Source organism: Mesocricetus auratus, unplaced genomic scaffold (assembly GCF_017639785.1).
Source record: "Mesocricetus auratus isolate SY011 unplaced genomic scaffold, BCM_Maur_2.0 Super-Scaffold_100004, whole genome shotgun sequence".
NCBI classification, from domain to species: domain Eukaryota; kingdom Metazoa; phylum Chordata; class Mammalia; order Rodentia; family Cricetidae; genus Mesocricetus; species Mesocricetus auratus.
Window position 1 is genome coordinate 31,414,758 of NW_024429189.1, and position 21,631 is coordinate 31,436,388.

Below are 21,631 nucleotides of genomic sequence, written 5' to 3' on the forward strand. Positions count from 1 at the left end.
TCCCTTTCTTGTTGCACAGGGAATTAGAGTAGGAAATGCATTCGCAGCGTTTTAGTCCCACACCTAGAATATTAAAAACACTATAAACTCAGGTAGATATGCCACGTTTGAAGAATCAGAGAGCTCTGTACAAGGTATCACGAAAACAAATGTTCATTTACATTCCTGACTTGCAACACTAACTGCTCAGGGGAAACATCTTTTATATGTTGTTGTGAATGGCTTTTTCCAGAGTTTTACCTCTGTGTACAGTTGTAGCTTTGTGATTATCAATCGTTTTGTCTTGCTAGGAACAATGAGTATTTAACCTTCTCCCAGCCTGGAAGCCACTCCACGTCTTTGCCCTGCTGATGGACTGTAGTGATTTGAGGAACTTCATCAGCATTTACCCATCTCTGCTGTCTACATGTTGCTTGTGTCTGTCTCTTGCCACAGTGTATGAGTACTTTTCTTTTTCATGCAGCTTTTTGTTTTCCCCCAAATTCACAGGGGCTAGTGTATGGGAGGGGCCCAGTAAAGAAACTGCTGAAATGGCTGCTCCGTTAGGGGAAGAATTTCATTGTGGATAAGAGAGAGAAACTATCCAGAGGCATCTGGAGGAGTCCAAAGCTGAGAGAACAAGAGGGACACCGGACATGGCCCTGGGCTGTCTTGTAGAGAAGGGAGAACAACCAGGACTAGAAAGAGCAGGGATAGTACAGAAGGGGGGGTAGGGCAGGTAGGACAATTCTGTCCTTATATAGAGAACAGATGGGTATCTGGGAGGAGGGACGCCTGGGGGGGTGAGAAGGGCCAGAAGAGAGTGGGACCCTCGAAAGGTGTAGTAGGTCTTGTGAACAGGCACTGTAGGTGCCTGGTGCCTGGAGGCTGGTGTGCTCTGTGACAGGCAAACACAGTAAGAGTTCACGGAGAGCCATATGTGCCTTCTGCCAGAGGCAAGGGAAAGAAAGAACTCCTTTGGCAGATGGGAACCTGTTTCAAAAGTTCCTGAGGCGTGCTGGTTTTTATCTAACGGCCAGAAATCTGTCAATAGTCCAGCTCTAGCTAAGCCAAGACTGTTATTTCTGGACGCACGTGCTGCCTTTTGGATTTTGGGAAATCGGTGTTTCGTTTGGACCGGACAGCCCCGTGTTGCATCCCTCTGGCTCTCCCAGAGCTTCCTTATGAGCTCTGTGTTTCATGGGTGGGTCTCATTCTTTCACCACGATTCTGCTACTCTTTCTCCCTCTGGAGCCGCATCTCTTGTTTTTTATTCTATCTCTGTTGTCTAATATATTTTAAACACAATTCGTTATTCCACTGAGATATCTCACTAAGTAGCTCTTAATGGAAAAGTGTGTGGATTTACCATCAAGTTTTGAAACGTCAAGAGTTTGAAAATGCTTTCGTTTTGTTTCAATCACTTGAATGACTGGCTGCCAAGGTGAGGAGTTCTCTTCTACACCCCATTTCATAGAACTCTTATTTTTCATAAAGCAACAAGCAGCATCTGCCCAGAGGCAGGAAAGTGACTGGCAGCTTTAAATGCTCCTGTCTTCGACATTACTGCCATTATTTGTATTGTTTTGTTGTTGCCGTTTCCACACAACATTTTCAGAAGTCTCAGCTGCCATCAGCTCGGTCTCTTTCTCACCCAGGAGAGACTGTTGTTCCTCTATGGGAGCTGAGGGACCGCTGTGTCCCTCCCAAGTCCCCGCTGCTCTGACATTTCACAGTGCCTTGTGGTCCTGCAAGGGGAACCTTGTGGGGTGTTCAGTCTGGAGTCTCTTGTACTTTTTTGTTCCGGGGAATTTTCTTGAGTTGCGTTTCCGGGGCTGAGTCGTCTGTTCTCTTTTTTATGGAATGTCCTCAGCTTTCTTTTGTAAACCTTCTGTGTCTTTCATTTCTGGTGGTGTGTTTTGTAAGAGCTAAGAGCTTCTGTGCTTTTTCCGCAAATGTTGCGTTTTCTATTATCTTTCTGAAACTATTAATATGCTGTTACATAGCCTTTCATCCCTCAACATTATTCTTTTCTTTCTAGCTTATTTGGTTATCTTCCTTGTCATTTCTTGGGTGTCTGATGACACTTGGTTGCTCATGTCTCACGAAAATACCGAGTATAAGCCCTGGGCTGCTTCACTGTGAGCCTCACTGGAGAGTGGGTGAAGCTGGGCAGTTCCACTGTGGAATTCAGGTGTCACTGTCATGGGAGATTTCTTTTGTTTCCTTTGGGTTGCCTTCTCTGCTGTGTTTCAGGGTTCTTAAGCCTGCAAGTTTTTAGTTAATTGGCTTGTTTTTGGCATAGTTCATTCCATTGTGCCCTATAATCCAGAAACATCTCCGGAAGGTGAAACTCCTGCTGGGTAAAAGGGTAGGTGTGACAGCCATCCAAATAGAGGCAGAGAGGGACTGGGTCTTCACATGCTCTTAAAATAGCCCTTCTCTCAGCTCTGTTTTTAGCTCTACCTTCACACACATACATGTTCAGAAGCTGCCAATTCTTAGACATTTGGCATCTTTCCCTAGGTAACTAGGTTGTTTCTCAGCATTTCTCTTTATGCCAAACATTAAATAGCCATATCCCTTGACTTTATAGCTTGCAATATATATGTGTATACATATGTGTATTACACATATTCCCTTTTCCTCTAAGTGTTTAAGCCTTCCCCCCCCAAAAAAATTCTGTCCACTCCAGTGGATTGTGAGGAGGAAGTAAAACCTGTAAAATTCTGTCTCTACACTCTATAAAAACATTTAATTTTTAAATACCTAGTCATATCCTGAGATTGAAGACATGCTTATTTGCTGATTTAATTTTTAATTTTTGTTTTAATCTGGTTAGACTGTTCCACTTCCTGAGTGTGAACCAAGTTAAATTGAAAAAAAAATGGCATACGACAGAATTTTTTTTCACTTAACCTTCCCTAATTTCCAGTAGTTTATTTGTGGATGAACATTAGGCCTCAGTATTGGTAGTTCTATATAATACCTCATGAAATTAGAAAACCACATTTCTTGGCTCAAATTTCTTTATTTATAAAATTGGGACTGTTATGCATTTGATCTGTTGGTGTTAAATCATGTGCTCCGCTGCAATGGGTAGTCTTCATCATAAGCATGGCTGGACTTGGGCTTACCCAGGACATGCACCACAGGGTGAGTTTATCAGGGCATTTCTAGGAAGACTCAGAGTGTGAACCGCACCACCTCATGGACTCGAGTTGGAATGAAAAGAGGAAAAGGAGTAAGCATTCATTTCTCTTTGCTTCTGACTGCAGACAGAACATGACCAGCCGGGCTGAAGAGGTGGCTCAGAGGTTAGAACCATTGATCTTTCAGAGGTCCTGGGTTCAGTTCCCAACAATCCTTGGTGACTCACAACCATCTATAATGAGATCTGATGCCCTCTTCTGGTGTGCAGGTTACATGCAGGCAGAACATTTCTTTGGGTATTCTGTACAACAATGACACAGCAATACACCCACATTTCTGTACCAATAATCACTCACTGAGGGTGTGGAGTGTTGTTGCCTAGCACTGACACCATCCAGAACAACTAAAGAAAACCAGCTGTTGTTCCTAGCAGAATATTTTATAATTTCTCTTTAGGTATTTTGAAACTTATTTCATTGGTTTTAAGGATTTCAAAATGTTATCAAGCAGTATAACAGTGAATCTAAATTGTTTATTCACTCTTTAATATCAAGGAGCTAAAAGAATCTTGTATGCTTACCTGAATTTTGCTAACATACTCCTGTTTTAGGTAAATCAGCCCAACTAGTTGAATATAATTATAATAAAGTTTGGAAAAACAGAACTCTTTTTCTTGTTGCTTCTTGGTAAATAAATATGGAAATGTTAATGTTTCTAACAATCTCATTATTTTTTCCTTTTATTTATAATATAATTATAAAATTTCCAGCTTTACTTTTCTCCCTCTAAACCTTCCCATATACCCCTCCCTGCTCTCTCTTTCAAATCCATGGCCCTTGTTTCTCATTGTGTTACATACATATATGTATATACAGATATATTCTTAAGTACATAAATACACCCTTCTCTGTATAATGTTGCTTATATGTATGTTTTCAGGTCTGACCATTTTGTACTGGATGACAAACCAGTGTGCTCTTCCCATGGGAAGACTATTTCTCCTGCTCTCTGCATTCCTCAGTTGCCTGTAGCTCAGCTCAGGCATCATTGCAGGAAGATAGGGGGAAAGGCTGTGGGAGCCAGAGGAGCAGGAGTTTGCTGTGAGATTGTGTTTCCCCCCAGAAGTCCTTTTGTTAAGGTGTCTTGTGTTGGTCTTCCTTTCCTCTTTCTGAAAAGAAGACATTGCCTCAGCTGGTGGCTCCTCCTTTCTCAACAGATCCCTTTATAAGCTGTCACATATTTTACCTAATTGCCAGTCTCCTTTCCCCTTGAGTCTTTTATAAACTGGAGTTTATCCAGTACAAAATGGTCAGACCTGAAAACATACATACAAGCAACCAGTGTGCTCTTCCCATGGGAAGACTATTTCTCTTGCTCTCTGTGTTCCTCAGTTGGAGACTGTCATTTAAAAATGTATTTTATTTTTCTTATAGTGATTTTTATATTGTTTGTAATTTTTAATTATTTTTGAAAGTGAAGAATACCATAATGTTACATAGCTAAAACTGATAGACTAATATTTCGATACTGAATATGTTTTTGCAGCCTTCAGTCTGGAAACCTGCAGAATTATGATTGCCATGTTGGATGTATCCTTGAGTAAAAATAGAAAATACCAAATATAAAATCATTGATTTCCTAAAATTAAACCAGTTGTTAAGTTTAGAGTCAACTGTATTTTGTAAGATCCAGTTTAAAGTTTATATAGTTTCATTTTCATGCAGAAATCTCTTCATATACTGGGTCCTGTTAGTTAACTACACATGAATATGTTCTTTTTAGTTAGTGGTTTGTGGTATGGGATCAGATAAATTGTCTCAGCTGCCAAAACTTATTTTTGTTAATAAAATTGTTAGAGAGATTATACAGGAAAAATGGGATTCAATGAATTCAAGGAACTTTGGGCAGCTCTTACTGCCTGGAAGCAGAACTTCCTGACAATTGATCAAGACCAAAGTGGCTCTGTAGAACATCATGAGCTGAGTCAAGCCATTGCTCTTATGGGTAAGACTATTAACATCCTTTAAAATCCATCTTTACTCACTGATCAAATTATGGATTTCTTTAATGTTTATAAAAGACTTGTTTGTTTTGTTTTATGGGCTTGAGAGTTTGCCTGCAAGTATGTATGTGTACCATGTGTGTGCCTATTGCTCCAAGAACCCAGAAGACGGTGTCAGATTCTCAGGAACTGGAGTTACAGAAGGGTGTGCATACTAGTAACCGAACCTTGTTCCTCTTGCAAGATCAGAAAGTGTTCTTAGCCACTGAGTGATCTTATGAATCTTAGCTGCTTTAATTTGCTAAGTAATAAAGAACTGTTTTCTGCTAGTGTATCCCTTTTTTAAATTAAAAAAATAATTCATTTAACTTTATTTTATGTGCATTGGTGTGAAGGTATCAGATCCTCTGGAACTAGAGTTCCAGACAGTTGTGAGCTGCCATGTCGGTGCTGGGAATTGAACCCAGGTCCTCTGGAAGATCAGCCAGTGCCCTTAACCGCTGAGCCATCTCTCCAGCCCCTAGTGTATCCCTTAATTGAGACTCACAATTGTAGGTAAATCCTGATCAAAGACACTAATGCAATCATTATTATTGTTATTTCTTTACTTTGTTTGTTGTAGCGTTGAAGATTGAATCCCCAGTCTTGCATATTCAGGACCAGCATTGTACCACTGAGCCCTGTCTCCAGTCTGTAAATTTGTCTGAGATGTCTTCCAAAGATAATCTTTCATTCATTCTGAGTTCCCTGAGTATAACTATCATCCCTAATGTTAGCATCCACCACTTGCATTCCATTCTTTTGTAACTTGGTGGGCTCTTTAATTATTCATGAGAGGCTTGTCTCAGTCAACCACACCTGTCTATACTGGAGGCTAGATTTTCAACAGAAAAGATAATTTGTTTTGTTTTCCATCTTTCTTTCTATGCAGTATAGAATACACAAGATAGGTACAGAAAAACTTCAAAGTGGGAAGATTGCATTTCAGATTAGTTTAAAAGATGTAACTATTTTCATTGTACTTCTTCTAGGCTAACGTTCTTTGTCTACTTGCAAAGAATGGTAATGTACAATGATGTTTAATTTCCTAACAGGTAACAGAGTGATACTTCTCTCTGTCTCTGTCTCTGTCTCTCTCTGTCTCTGTCTGTCTCTGTCTCTGTCTCTCTCTCTCTCTCTCTTCACTCTATAACCTAGACTGATCTGGAACTCCCTGTGTAGCCCAGGCTTGCCTCAAATTTACTGAGATCCTTCTGCCTTGGTCTCCTGAGTTTTAAGTGTGAGTCATACTACTTTATGTAGTTTTGCCTATCTTTAAATAGTTTTCTTAATCCTCTTATCTTGTAATTTTATGCACAGTTATTTATAAACAAAATGTATATACATGAAAATACCTGTTTGAAAATTAAAATGTGAGCTCAAGGCATGTGGGCTTAAATTATATGTCAAAGAATTTAAACTAAATATTTTTTTCAGGTTAGTTATATAACTAAACATGTTATTTTTGTATCTAGGGAAAATCCTGGCCATATAAACATGTTTGGTCATAGATCCATAATAATAATTGGTTGAAGTCGACCTTCAAGTATAATTTTTAAAACAGTATATTTTACTTGATTTTTTCCAAAAAGTAAACAGGTTTATCAAGCATCTGAGTGTAAGAAAAGAGTATTCTGGGGCCTGCAAGAAGGGTAAAAATACCTAGTGCCAAGCTGGATGGCTTGAGGTGGACTCCCAGGGCCCACATTGTAGAAGGAGAGAGCTGACTCCTGCCAAGTTGTCTTCTGACCTACAAACAATTGCAGTGTTACGTGTGCCCCCTCAAACTCTAATCAAAGGTTATGCTGTTTTCAACCATTCCAGTTTACACCTTCAAATATTTTTAAAGTCATCCAAGTGATGGGAAACTTTTAGGAACTGTATTCATACCACATCTAGATCATAACTCACTAGAAGGACACTTGAATGCTCTTTCTCATAGTTGTGTTGGTTTGTGTGTCTTGGTATGGCTTTTACTTTAAGCATGTTTATAATATATATAATATATGTTATATATATGATCTCACATACATATGATTGCATATATGTATTTTATATATATGAAATCATATGGATATCTTATATGTATGATTTATTTCATTTTGTAGTGTTGGGGCTCAAACTAGGCAAGTGCCTTGGTCTTAGCCCCTAGCCCTATGGGTTATATTTTATTATAACTATAGGCAGAGTTTTTCCTTCTGGCAGTGATATTATCTTTGGCTGGATTCATGTCATTTTTTTAAATCTTCTGGTCCATTAATGTGTCTATCATAATGCATCATTCTCCTGAGTTATATGTACATGTCTCATGAAGTAATTAGCATCATGCTTGGAGTGTAGCAAATAGGATCTCTTAATTAGTGTTTCTATTATTTTGTATTCATTCTTTTTAAACATCCCTGTTTTCAGATAAAATATTTTCAAATGAAAACAATCAAGCAGTCAGTCATATGTGTAGAACCTAAAACTGATCCAAAGCACTTACCACTGACAGTTCACGATGAGAAACTGTACTTAGACAGATGAACACACTGAGTAACATTAGTAACAATAAGGCTTGAAGAAAAACTAATGAAGTAGTAATATGTGGGAAGGATAGAAAAAAGAAAAACTTATAGGAGAAATAACATTTTCTTGTTTCTACCACTTTTAAGCAGGTTGATTTTCAGATGTTCTTTAGGAAAAAAAATAGACATTAAATTAGAAATATAGCACTTGAATGATAACAAAGATAAATAATGATCCTTCCTTTGATACTCTTTAAAAACTGCAATTTTGGAATGTTAAGACCCCTATCAAATACCCCCAGGAGTAATTTCAAAATTATATATATATAACTTGGAGATCTACCTGCCTCTGCCTACTGAGTACTGGGATTAAAGGAATGTGCCACCATCTCCTGGCATAATTGTTTTCTTTCTTTATAATTGATTTTGTTACAAAGCTAGAATTGTGTCAGCCATGTACCACTTGGTGGAATTAATGAATCTGGTGTCTTACCATTTTTTATATTACTTTAATGTATTTCTAAAATATACTTTTGAGAGCTTCGGTTCGGTGGTAGAGTCCTTGCCTCTTTCCCATGTATAAGCACCTGTAGTCAGTCCTCAGTCCTGCCAAAAATAAATGGTATATATTTGGTGTAGAAAGAATTTTGAATGTTAGTCTATTTCATGACTTTATTAATAGCGGTATTTTGGTATTTTATGGTATTTTACTTTGAAGGTTTTAATGTGTCAACCTTCTTTCTCAGGTTATAGGTTGAGTCCTCAGACATTAGCTGCTATTGTTAAACGCTACAGCAAGAATGGCAGAATTTTCTTTGATGACTATGTTGCCTGCTGTGTGAAGCTTCGTGCCCTGACAGGTATTCAGCGTTTAATGTGGATTCAGTTTATGTCACCGTCTTTCTTGAATAGTCTCTTTGTTTCTTTCAGCAAATTGTAAATTTTTTCTCTTCTTTATTCACTGTGATATCTAAATAACCTGAAGGATTTAAAACATGGCTATAACACATATTAGCACCAAGCTACACCTCCAGGTGAAAGTTTATCTATGATGCAATTTAAAAAACACTTACTTCCTTTTTAAAGTCACTCGAGTCAATTCATTTATATGTTTGAGTCTTTTTTCTTTTAGTTCTCCATAGTTGTAACTACTCTTGAATCTTGGTAAAGCTGCTGATATTGTCTGTCTCTAAGCAATACAGTGGTTGCTTTTGTATGATTTTACTATTTTTATTCTCAGAAGGTTCAATAAATTTTAATATGAAGAAAAAATAAAACATGCCTATAAATAGAGAAACACTGAAATCTCCAAGTTTTAGAAGATTTTCATATTTAAGTTTTTTGGAATGTTAAGACAATTAAGATACAGTCAGCCCTAGTACCAGGAGCCATTCGGTATTAGGAATTAAAGGGTTTTCAATTAGAAATCTAAAATGTAATTTTGTTTGTAAAGATTTCTTTAGGCGAAGAGATCACTTGCAACAAGGGATTGTGAACTTCATGTATGAGGATGTAAGTATTCTGAATACACCGTAACATTTGCATTTTGTCATTAAGTTATTGAAAAAATTAAGTGATGGAACCAGCAAGGCAGCTTAGCATGTAGGCATTTGTCACCAATCAGATAACCCGAGTTCTAGTCCCAGGACCCATGTGGTGGAGAGAGAAAACATTCTCCTGAAAGTTGTTCTCTGAGTTCCACATATGCAACATGACACGAGGTCATGAGCATGTATACATGTGCTCATACACACACACACACACACACACACACACACACACACACACACACACACACGCACGCACGCACAATTAATTGATAAATATACAAATGCAATAAAAAGTTGAAAGACATTAACTGATCCAGACCACAAAGAAAATAATATAAGGTTAATGACAGGTGTTTGGTAGTTTATCTTTCTTTCTTTTGTTTTTTTGTTTTTGTTTTTTTTTTTTTTTATCGAGACAGGGTTTCTCTGTATTGTTTTGGAAGCTGTCCTGGAACTCACTCTGTACCAGGCTGGCCTCAAACTCACAGAGATCCACCTACCTCTGCCTCCCAAGTTCTGGGGTTAAAGGCGTGTGCCACAGCGCCCAGCTTATCTTTGCAATTTTTAATGGTAAACACTAACATTATTTTCATGAAAAGTTGTTAACTTGTGGTTATCTTTTCCTAAGAGAGAGAGAGAAAATATTTGGCAAAATACTAAGCTGCAACTTTTTCAATTCAAACACTTTCCATGAATCCAGTTCCAGTTGTTTCTAAGTGGAAGCTATTGATTTTCACATGTGCTTCCTGTGCCTTAGAGGTTTTGTTTTGGATTCGTTATATTTCTTAATGGGTGGTATGGGATAGACAATACTTTACTGTTATATATGTGTTTGAGTTGTGTCTTAAACAGATTCATTTTCTTACAGTAAATGTTCTCTTGGAATATAGTTAATTTCAAGCAAAGAAAACCCATTTGTTGTCGCCATGCGATAACACTCTTCGTGTCTTAGTTTCTGCAGGGCACTATGACAATTTGAAATCCTCGCATTCCAAAGGTGCAGAAATACTGAAGAATTCTTCTGCTTCCCTCGAACAGACTGGACTACCTAGAATTAAGAGTTTGATGAACTTTTTTGTATCCCTCTCTGTTAAAGCTCCTCCCATCCCTTCTGTTATTTAACCTGAAAGCACAGTTCAATGCAATAACGTTTTTTTTTATTTGGGAATATATTATTTTTGGAAAAATTATGGCAGTGCAGATATATGCATGCTGTCTTGAAATGTTGTTAATGAAATGTAGCTAATTGATATCAGCGTATCTGAGCCTTAGTTGTTTTTTTTTTTTAACAATAATAGGATATAGGAATATAGTCTCATGACAGATTGCCTATGAAGCCAAATAATTAAAGTCTAGGTAAAATTTTTATATTATCTAAAGGTTACAAGTGATGCTTCTGATTTTGTTCATGCCTGTGGGTGTTTCTGGGAGCTAGCTGGTCAGAGGGGACGTCTGCGCTTGTTGCTGTCCCTGGGTTTTGATTACACCATCAGAGAACAGAACCTCATGTTCTTGTCCTATGAATAAGAAAACTGTGGCTCCTAAAACTTGATCTGAATTTGGGTCTGTCAGCCTACAGTAGTAGGTATTGTGTTACCTGTTTTTTATTTCATTGTTTATTTTCCTACAATGTATTTTATTGTCTTCCTATTTTTTTTCTTTTAAAAACAATCTCTGTTTTTTGTGTAGCTTTGTTTTGTGAGACAGGATCTTACTACACAAACTCATGGTCCTCCTCCCTTGTCCCGCCCCCCCCATTATATGCAGAGATTCAAGGCCTGCACACCCATGCCCACCTAAAAGTTTTAAAATGATGATACCTTTCTCGTTCATTAGTGATGGCATGGATAACCTAAAATGTCATTTTTCTCTAAGTTGACCAGTTTTGGAGAATGACACATTTGAGTGAAGGGTCAGCATTCATTCGTGTTTGTTCTTTAAACCTAAGCGCTGCCCCTAGGTTAGGGCAACAGTTTATAGGCATTTCTGGGGAATTTTCTATAGAGATTTCAAGTAGTCACCAGGTTTTTCCGAATTAAGTTCTCTGGTATAAGATGTCAGAGTTAATTTAGTTTCTCACATGAAAAACACCCTGTCTTTGTTGATGAAGATTTGATGGACCACTGAATTTTCATGTATTTTAATTGAATATATGTCTAGTTGAAAAAAAATGCTCATAGATATAATTTTATTTTAACTGGTGACCAAATTAAATGTTTTTTAAAGAAAACGCCATGTTTTGTTTTGTTTTAATGGACAGACCTTTTTTATAAATACGGAAAACTTAAAATCAGCTCTTCCTTGAGAAGATCCTGGAAAGAAGTGATGTCTAATCATTTTGACATTGATTCCTCTATAGTGGGCTGTCAAATCCATCTGGTCAGTTTTATGAGGAGTGGCTGATGAATACTCCACAGGCATTGTCCTTGGATTGTTTGTCTCATGACCACATATTTGATAACCTGAAAGAAGAGTAACTGAACCACTGAATCATGTGCAGAGTCTGGAGCTGGTGTGGGGAAAAGGAAGCCACATTATGATGTTATAAATTATCGACTAGTGAACACTCGTGATGAATAAGTGCTTTTATTTATACAGTAAACATGTTTCCATGTCGTTTTGGGAATTTTTTTAAATAAACATTCAAATAGCTTGCTGTAAAGTTTTGTATCATACAAAATTTGTTACATATATACTGTTATGAGATGCGTCAGTTCAAACAACAGTGCATTAATTCAGCTGTTATCTAAAAGATTGCCAAATGATTAAATGTCAGGTATTGCACTTCTAGTTTGAGTGGCAGTTTATACATTTTAAATTACATCAAGGGAAAAATCGATACTATGGAATCTGATTTGGTCCACTTTAAATGTATTTTAAGGACTGTGCTCATTAACCTATTTTAGGCATGCATTCAGAAAAAGAAAGTAACAAATATATATTCAAGTTATATATTTATTTCCAGAAAAGGCATTTACCCTGGAAGAAAGTCGAATTTATCAAGGTAGTTTAAACTCTGTGCAATTGAAAAGTAACAAAATCAATTTGTGGTATTTCTTTAATTAAAATGTACAAATCAGGTTCACTTGTAATCTTATGATATTACTAACTGGACAAGCAAAATAAATACTATTTGTGAGAAATGTGCTTTTTTTAAATGTCATCTTATCTTGGACAAACTAAAGTGGGTAGATTTTGTCTTGTTTCGTTAACAGCTTTCTGTAAATTTGATAGGGGTATGTTTTTAAAAATCTGTAAATTAAACCCATTGCTCAGAATCCCAGACCGCCTTCAATTAGCACATCCTTTGCTGTAGAGCCTAAAACACAGCCGCGGCTCTTTTATCACACTGGTACTTGCTTGAAAAGATCCTGTTTGTTTGTTTTAATGTCATCATTTATGTAGTGAGTTAAGCTTCCTCAAATAAATGCCTAAGGCTAAGGTGTCATCTAAAATATGTCGGAGAGTATGCACATACTACTGGAGGATACAAATGCAAATGTTTAGAATGCCTGTGCGGTGGTGAATGCAGATGCAGACTGTATTTTAAATGAATACTCTCCTTATCATTTCCCACTTACAACAAGATCAGACATCTCTCCATATATTAAATTGCAGTTTCCCTGTTGCTTAGAACACTGAGAAGAAAACTTTCCAGCAAAACATTTGGAGAACTTGGGGAACCCTTCTGACTCAAAACCTACCTATCATGTGAATGCTAGGAAACCTGTGCTCTGACTCCCTCTTATATTTCCCTCTACTAAGTTTTAAACATTTTTCTCCATCTTACAAAGAAAAGAGCATATGTTCTTATCACTCCTTTTACCTAAGTAGCTTCATAACGCGTGGTGCATTATATTAAAACCCCGACTTGCTTCTGTCAGTTTAAACGTGTAGTAAGTAGATGTGCAGAGTGCTTCTACCTCACTACAATGCACCACAATTTAAAAAAATGCACAGGGTATTTTGCCCATGTGCTGGTTTGTCAGGTGTGCCTCTTCATTAACTCAAGACATAGAGCATCATTTAATAGCTATATGGAGAGATGTGTGAACTAGGAATGAGGGATTTCCAATTCTGATGTGTTGGGGGTTGTAGTTTAACCTTTTCTCTAAGCATAAACATCTACATATATAGACACATGCATATAACCATTTTGCTTTAATTGTCTGTATTGCTTATTTAGTTGTCTTATTTTTCTATGATTACTGAAATTGCAAAAGATAACCTGAGCAGTGAGGATGTTACTGTTCTAGAAATACACTAATTAAAGTCTCCTGTTACTTTGTAAATGATAGGCCATTTAAAATAGACTTTAGGATTTACTGGGCTTTTAACGCATATTTAATTTCTCACAGTTGTGTGTGTAGAACCCTCAAATATGTCTTAGGATAAGAATACTTATGCTATGGAACATTTCCAGACATTTTGCTATGTATACTTTGTCTCTGATTTCACAATCAGTTTCACAGAGGGCAATGCAATATTTCTTGCTATCTGTAATAAGTTTGGTTTTACATTTATCATACGTGAACATATGCTCTTGGCTTCTGAAATCTTAAAGACGAAACATGAGGAATCTATGCTACTACACAGCCAATGCTACCCTTAGCCCATGCTGTGTCAGCGCCAACAAATTTTGTTTAAAATTGTCTTTGAAGATAGTGCGAATTTTCTCAAGTGGCACGAAAGCAATTAGGGGAGAAATTAAGCCTGTAGGAAACCTAAGTAAGAGGAAATAATATCTGTGTACTTCCATTCTTGAAGGAAAAGATGAGCCAAGCTTTCATCATGAATGAGCCATTTTGAATGTGTGTCAAAGGCCATTTATCCTTCAGAAAAATCCTAGCTAGCAATAAACATTTCAGTCATTTCCTGCCGTGATTCTGATGGGGCAATAAGTAAAATGTCTTGAGTTCTTTAATTTCAGACAGTGCGTTCACCGCTCAGCCCAGCTTGCTAGTGGTCTACTAGAAGTCGGTGAAATTCTAGCACTGTTACAATGATGTGAATTTTGAATTGTTCAGCACCACCATGCCTATATCTAGTACTGTACCTAACAAAATGTTGGAATTTGTTGGCTTCACTATTAAAAGTACACTAGCTAATAAGATTTACTTTCTTTTCCCCCAAAATAAATTCTTTTACAAAGTCTTGAATTTTTCATGTATAAATAGATCAGAAATTATATGTTTCATCCTTAAATTATATATATATACTATTTTTTCAATACAACTTGTATGCTTTCAGCTACCAAAAGTTTGCAACCATTTTTACATGAAATTTACATTTTTCTTATGTACAGTTATTTGTAGAAGGTTATTGCAAAACTAGCTGTGCAAATAGATTACACTGTCAACACCACATACCAATCTTTGAGGAAAATATTGGCTAAAAAATAAATATTTCTGCACAGAGTATTTCAAAAGCATCATGATTCCATGCTACATTATGTGCATAAAGACTATGAAGTCGGTGTGTTTTGGTTGATTCATTTAGTATAAAGCATTCCAGAGTTCTATGTGACAGGATGTGAGTGAGTGCCCTTGTATCAGATGACTGACATTTTCAAGTGATCACACACATTCTTTTCTGAAATACACCATTCATTGACTGGCAAGCCCTCTGGGATAATATATTTTCTCCTCAGAATTACAAAATGAAAAGTCAGCTCTAAGGAGGTCACGTGCCTGTCTTTAAAATCAGTAGGCACCTAGGAGGAAAGTAGGGGTTTCTTGATATTTCTATTGCGTTTTTGTACCACTAGGGAAAAGGGTGCCATTGCCATTTCATTGCTGTTGTAACTCTGTGAGCATATGAGGGGAATGTAGGAAGAGCTAATCACAACTTTACTGACCCTCTGATTTTCCTTCTAATTAGGGATCAGGAATGTGGTGTGGACTTTCTTAAACACTCGCACACAATGTAAATCAGAATGAAAACTAATACAGTTAAAATGTTCAAACTTGTGGTTATTCACAATTGTGAGTTTTTAAAAACTGCTTCAGAATAAACCAGAAGTCCAAAGAATGTGTGTTAAATGTATAAAGCTTTCAAATTGCAGGTGTACCAAATTGTTTCACATCTTTCAAAATATGTTAACCAATGGGAGTCACAGGTGTCGTGAATGCAGGTTAGGGATTTAAGTTTTGACATTAATTTTAAAAGAATAACCATGTTCATATTTCCGCATCTCATAATAAAAATGTCTAATTGGGAACCTTATTGCAAAAGTTCTTGCTGTGTATGTTTAAAAGTGTGGTCATGGCTGGTAAAGTGATGGACCGGGTCAAGAGATATGTAGTTTTGAATACATTCCATTTCTATGTTTTTATTCTCATTTATAGTTATTACATGGAGTTTTAAATAACTTCTATTTAGCCATATCTCAACTTTCATGTACTAGTCAACAGATAATCATTGTGATGGTTGCTTTTCACAATGTTAAATGTGAGTCTGCTATGAGTTTTGTTTTTCTGTACTGGACATTAAAACGAAGTGAATTTTTGCCACAAGAGATTACAGTGACATCCTAAGCGTGGGTGGGCCTTGCTTGGTCGTGACACCTGATAGCTATAAAAAGCACTGAAAATAATCCTTTCAGTTTTTAAAAGGCTAACACCACTTTAGGAAGAAACACAAGCAAACAGCTCTAAATGAGAACATTTGGAGAATCAGGGAGAAAAGGGGCAAGCTATCTCAAAAGGAGAAAGCATCTGAGTTGTGGATGTGTTGTTCTACAGGTGTTGGCCAAGTTCCTGGGAGCTAACGCAGAAGAGGTGGCATCAACACCAACCTCCTCTTGGGCAGGGACATGAAAACCACTTTGTAGGTTTCTGCTCCATGCCAGGTGTCAGTGTGGAGCGTTGGGTGGAGGAAAGGATATTGGAACACGTTTTCACGTGGAGATCAGTGTCATTGTGCCACTACTGACTGAATACCGCTTTGTGCTGATGAGCAAGCCGCAGGATGAATTTGCATCTTTACGTGCTGCCTGGTTCCTACACACTCCCACATGTACATTTCAGAGAGCTATGTCAGGAATCATTTGTATCTACGTGGTTCTGGATACTGAGGTCAACTTTGGTTTTTCCTCAATCATAAGTGGAAACGGTAGGATTTGATTTCACCTTAACCACACTGAGCCTTTTTGCCGTTTCCAGCATTCTACACGAGAACTCGAGTGTCTAAGGTCTGTAGAATGCACTTGCGCAATGAGAGAAAGGGTACCTGAAAAGTGCCATTACCTCTGTGAAGTTCTAGTTTTTGTAAAAACAGCAATTGTGTTTACTTTCAAAACTGAATTATATTTTGTAAATAGTTTCAAATACCCATCTTGGAATGCTATCATGTCCAAGAAGACACTGCACAGTGCACTAGCCTTCAAGGAATAGACTCTAGGAACTTTGGGTAGAAATTGCTTTTTTTTTTTTTTTAGCAGTGGGAGTCATGTTCTCATTGCTACTTACTAGTCAGTATTTTTTTAATTTAGTATTTACTTTAAAGCTGTAGAGTTAATAGCACAAAATGAAGAGAAGATTGTAGCTACAATTAAGTTTTTCAGAATGAAGAGCTTTAGTCATGGGAACAGTGATTTTAGTTACTTAGTACTTGTTCAAAAGAAAAGTGTTTTTTCCTGTGTTTTTAATGTCGTGTTCCTGGCCAGGGAGTTGGGAGGCGGGTAGGTAGGATTTTGTTTTTAAGCACTTACTTTGTGCTAGGCATTTTTCTGTATTTCATTTTGTTTCTCCTCAAACTTTAGTGAGGCAAGGACTATAATGTCACTTTTAAAGATTCAAGAGAAAACTCACAGAGTGTAATTAATTCACTAAGGGACACACAACACATGAAGGAAAGACTTAACTGTTAGCATGAAGTTGGCCTGACCACAGAGCATACCTTGGGGACCTTGGTGTGTTTTAGTGTGCATACAGACCATGTTAAGGAGAGCTCATTGAATGGTCAGTGCTGGGTCCCAGCTTTCAGGTTTCTGATTTAGTAGATCTGGAGTGAGACCCAGAACCATTCGCTTCTGAGTTCTTAGGTGATGTGAGCACTGCAAACTTTCAGGACCACAGCCTGAGGCCCCTCCACAGCAACCTGTCTTCCAAGTGCCTCTTTGAATGTACAGTATTACCATGTCTATTTTACTACACAACTGCGATTAAAATAAAATGTCAATTCAATGTTTTGATCTAAATGTTTTTGACATTGAATAACAAGCCCATTAACACATTGAGAACATGTTTTGTTTTGTTTTGTTTTTTGTTTTTGTATTATCCATGAATAAACAATATAGAGTCCCTTATATTAAATTATAGCCAGAGTTACAGTTCATTTGTAATTAACTGACTGAATTGCTTTTTTTCCTGACTATAAAGCATAATGCTATTTATTATTACTTACTCTTTTACATATATTGAATAAGTGATATATTTTATTCTTACCTATAATGTGTAAGTTGGGACATGAAGATGACATTTGGATACAAATGTTTCTCTTCTAGGTATTTTGGAGCCATTGCTTGGGTTCCAATATGCACATAGTAAACTTGATTCCCAGTTTCACTATATCTGCCTAGAAGAGAAAATTTGATTCCGATGGCCAGTCCTTTATAATAAACTTGAAATTTATGTTGTCTCGAATTGGCCCCCTGCTTTCCCCTGTTTGTTGAATTAGTGGCTATTATATTTAAAACATCTCTTCTGTATTTTTTATTCCTGGTATTCTCATCAGATAATTAAAGTATGGGACTTCCCTCTGGGATAAAATGATGAGTCTTAGAGGCAATTCTCTGTCCAGCAATTAATAGCAGCAGGAGAACATCTCAGCCAAATAAACTTTAAGACAACATTTTTTTTAAGGACATGGGACCAGATGATAATTTTAGGTTAAAGGCAAAAGGTGTTAATGTCAGGGCTTCTGATTCCCTCCTAGGAAAGCAGTTGCTGTACTGGTTTTTGACTGGTGCAGTATTAGGCTGGCCTTCAGCAGACCCTAAGTTAGAGGTGGCAGATTGCTTTTGCTATAGGGGATAGGTAGGGTAATGCTATTTTAAAGTTATTTTTAGGCTGGGACAGGGGATGCATATTGTATGCCAAGATGATTGTTTTTACTATCCATAAGTCAGTTAAGCTGTCTGTTCATCTAACATTTATGACCATGTGTATGTTTATGTTGTTTGGGATCTTTAACACTAATATTCTGTAGGAAAACAGGTTCCTCAAAAAACCAAAAAAAAAAAAAAAAAGAAAAAGAAAAGAAAACAGGTCCCTTTATGTTCCTACACAACCCTCCAAGACTTACGATTTAAAAACAATTATTGCATGTGGAGGAATTAAGAAGGGAAGGGGTTTAGATTGTGCTAGAATTTAAACCAGTTGGATGCTTGTATAGCACCCCCTAGCTTCCCTTTCCTGCAAGCTCAGTTTTTATGGAGAAGTATAAATGGAAAGCTTCAAGTAGGCCGAATTGCATGCATGCATACCAAATGTTGCTACTGAAGCATTCACCAATCAGATCAAACAATCGGATCTCAGTTCTTCACCTGCCCTTAAAAACGAGCAATCTCTCGTGAATTTATTCTGAATGATCATGTTGCTCAGACAGAACAGTCCTTAGGAAATTAGTTGCAGCTGCAGAAATGTGCCCCGACATGGAAATAAGATCCCTAAATCCACATCTAAATTGTTCTCTACTTAACATGACTCTTTCCTGTGTGAGGTACTTCTTTTCAATGCTTGCTGAAAGAAGGAATGTAAGTCTATGTTTGTATCTGTGCCATATCAAATGATTTGGGGAGCCTATTCTAATTGTTATACTCATGTTGACCTGACTGGTCTTCTGCCGTAAGTATTTTTTTTTTTCAATTAAGTGGGAATAAGAACATGCCCTATGTGCAGATTTCCTCCCACGAAGATTGGATTGGCAAATTCTGTGACTTTAAAAGCATGTAGGGAACAATTTCAGGTCACTCTAACACATTTTTAAATGAAGTAATAGTGTTATACACAGTTAATACATTGCTTGCATTTGAAGTGGACTAACAATTAGTGTCAAAGGTGAAGGAAAATTCAACCACTTAAAAATGTACAAATAAACTACTATTTAAAGCTCTGTAGGAGCGTTAAGAATTAGTAGAAAAACTACAAAGCCATCAACGAATTTCTAGGTGTTTGTTCAGGAGAAAAGAACACAAAGGGTTAGTCTCTGATAATTTCAAAAATATAATTGAGTTGAAAATAAAATTTAACTGGCATTTGATCCATTAAGAATTGTAAATTGTTTTTTTTCCTGTGTTGATTTTATGATCTAAATGCCATCTCTTTCACCGAAACAGTACCTAGCATTCAAAGGTTTTACATTACACATATTCATACATATATTGTGATAGAATCAGTATATAATCAGTCCAAATCACACATAATGGATTTTTCACTTAATTTTCAATTAACAAGACTTTTTTAGGTGGTCTGATGAACATTGTTTGCCACAGCTGGGATAATAAAGCAAGGAAACAACCCATTCTTAATAAAAGACGGTCCTGTTAACAAATAATCTGAAATTGTGTCTACTATTTAAACAAATGCAAGATTGCTCTCACATATAAATCTGAAGAAATTGCAGATGTCCACTTGTGTAAGTGGCATGTTTTGAGTCACCCCCCCACCACACAAAATAATCTTTAAGATTTTAGAAAGATGTACTACTGTAAATATTTTAGGAAGCTTGTTTATGAAGCACTGCAGAATTTACTAGAGAGACCATTTTATTCTTGCACTGATATTGTCCTGTATTTCTCATTGTTTGGCTGAAGACAAGCTCGGGGGAGCATTGTGCCTCCTCAACCTGTCCAAAAGTAGGGCAGAAATTCACAAAGGTCTCTCTGTTCTCCTCCCACTTGACCGCCTAGAAGCAGAAGTAGGGTGTAGAGACTCCTTGTGGTCAGATTGCTCACCAGCCCAGAGACTGCAGCTCCCAGAAGGCTGGGAGCAGGTGACTGCTTCCCATAGTTTCCTAACCTTTGGAAGCCTGGAATAGCTTTGTCCTGTCACCTCTCCAAAATGAATAGCTCTTGTTGAAGGTCTCATATAACCTGGGACATGAAACTGGGGTCTGAGTTCCTGGGTTTTCCTACTATGATCTGAAGTTTATATTAGTAAACTACAAATTTATTAAGAAAGAACTCTATCCTTCGGTACTTGTGGATTTAGCTCCCTTTCTGACTGATAAGTATAACTCAGACTTTGAATCTTTTTTATTGTTATAGGAAATGAAGGTAAGTAACTATAAACATGTCAATACAGAAGGGTATTTCTTCTCCAAACTGACTAACTTCCCTTTCTCCCCCCACTGTTAAACTCCCGTAAGTTGAGGATCATCTGAGTTGCGATCGTGAACATTTTCATTTCTCAGTGTCTTATTTGCTCGGAAGGCATTTTCATAATCAAGCACTGATTCGGTAAAAGCAGTAAATAGGAGTCTCCATGCAAGAGAAAGTGGAGTTTCCTAACATGCACATGATTTAAAAAATAACTAAATTAAAAAATAAGGTGCCTTGAGATGCTGGCAGTTTGAACATTTGGAACCAAAAGCTCTTATGTATATTTACATCCTAGCTGCTCAACTTTACCTTACAAGCTTCAATTTAGGAAAAATATACAGTACTTTTGCATATAATGGTACCTTGTGAGCCCCTGAGTCAAGTAGAGAGGATTTAAATACAAAAAGGAAAACAGCCATTAAAAGCACTTACATTGGATGTGGAGGAAATAGTACAAAACGATTACTTTCCTGGAAGACCAGGGTCGGAAACATGCCTATGGAGACCCAAGATCCCTACAGTGCTTAGGGAAGAATCTGGCAGAGACGGGTGCCGGATGGGGTGAAGGTAAGTTTTTCTTTGCCGCGGGTGAAGCTCTAGAGACACATCACTGTCTTGTTTTAAAAGTGAAGTCAAGTTGTCCTCTGAGGCTGTGTTCAGATGCCTTCCGCTTGAGAGGGATTCTTTGGATTTGAGTTTAGATTTTTCAAGGTCTAGAAATTCAGGACACTGATAGGAAGAAAAGAAAATTCACCTTTATAATTCATTCCATTAAATTGACTAACATTTTGTTCATGTAATCCAGATGAGTTTTCTTTTTCCATTCATTGCATATGGTTAAGGATATTAGGCAATATCTCTCTCCTAAAATGGACCCCGCAAATTAGGGGTCTGTTATCTCAAGTAAAGAATTTTAACTTCATCCTGAAGCCAGATTTAAAAGTTTAGCTTTTTTTTTTAATTATCCACTTTGAGCTGCATACTGGTGAATTTTAATTCAAAATTTAATGCTGGATTAAGAAAAGTCTCTTGATGACTAATCCTATCTAAGGAAAGTAATGAAGGAAATAAAAATAAT

The 21,631-nt window shown here is 37.0% G+C and overlaps 2 protein-coding genes across 5 annotated transcripts in view; one reads left to right on the top strand and one right to left on the bottom strand.

Moving 5' to 3' along the window:
• Positions 1 to 12,373, top strand: part of Gca (grancalcin) — a 28,724-nt gene extending 16,351 nt beyond the window's left edge. Inside the window, exons 4-8 of the mRNA XM_040745460.1 lie at positions 4,678 to 4,721; positions 4,989 to 5,136; positions 8,427 to 8,540; positions 9,134 to 9,192; positions 10,183 to 12,373. Coding sequence (XP_040601394.1) covers positions 4,678 to 4,721; positions 4,989 to 5,136; positions 8,427 to 8,540; positions 9,134 to 9,192; positions 10,183 to 10,209 — 392 coding nt within the window. The 3' untranslated portion in view covers positions 10,210 to 12,373. The remainder of the gene's footprint in view (positions 1 to 4,677; positions 4,722 to 4,988; positions 5,137 to 8,426; positions 8,541 to 9,133; positions 9,193 to 10,182) is intronic.
• The window catches only part of Kcnh7 (potassium voltage-gated channel subfamily H member 7), a 470,424-nt gene continuing 460,593 nt past the window's right edge, over positions 11,801 to 21,631 (bottom strand). For all 4 annotated transcript variants that reach the window (XM_040745458.1, XM_040745459.1, XM_040745457.1 and 1 more), the window contains one exon: positions 11,801 to 21,282. In XM_040745458.1, coding sequence (XP_040601392.1) covers positions 21,016 to 21,282 — 267 coding nt within the window. In that variant the 3' untranslated portion in view covers positions 11,801 to 21,015. The remainder of the gene's footprint in view (positions 21,283 to 21,631) is intronic.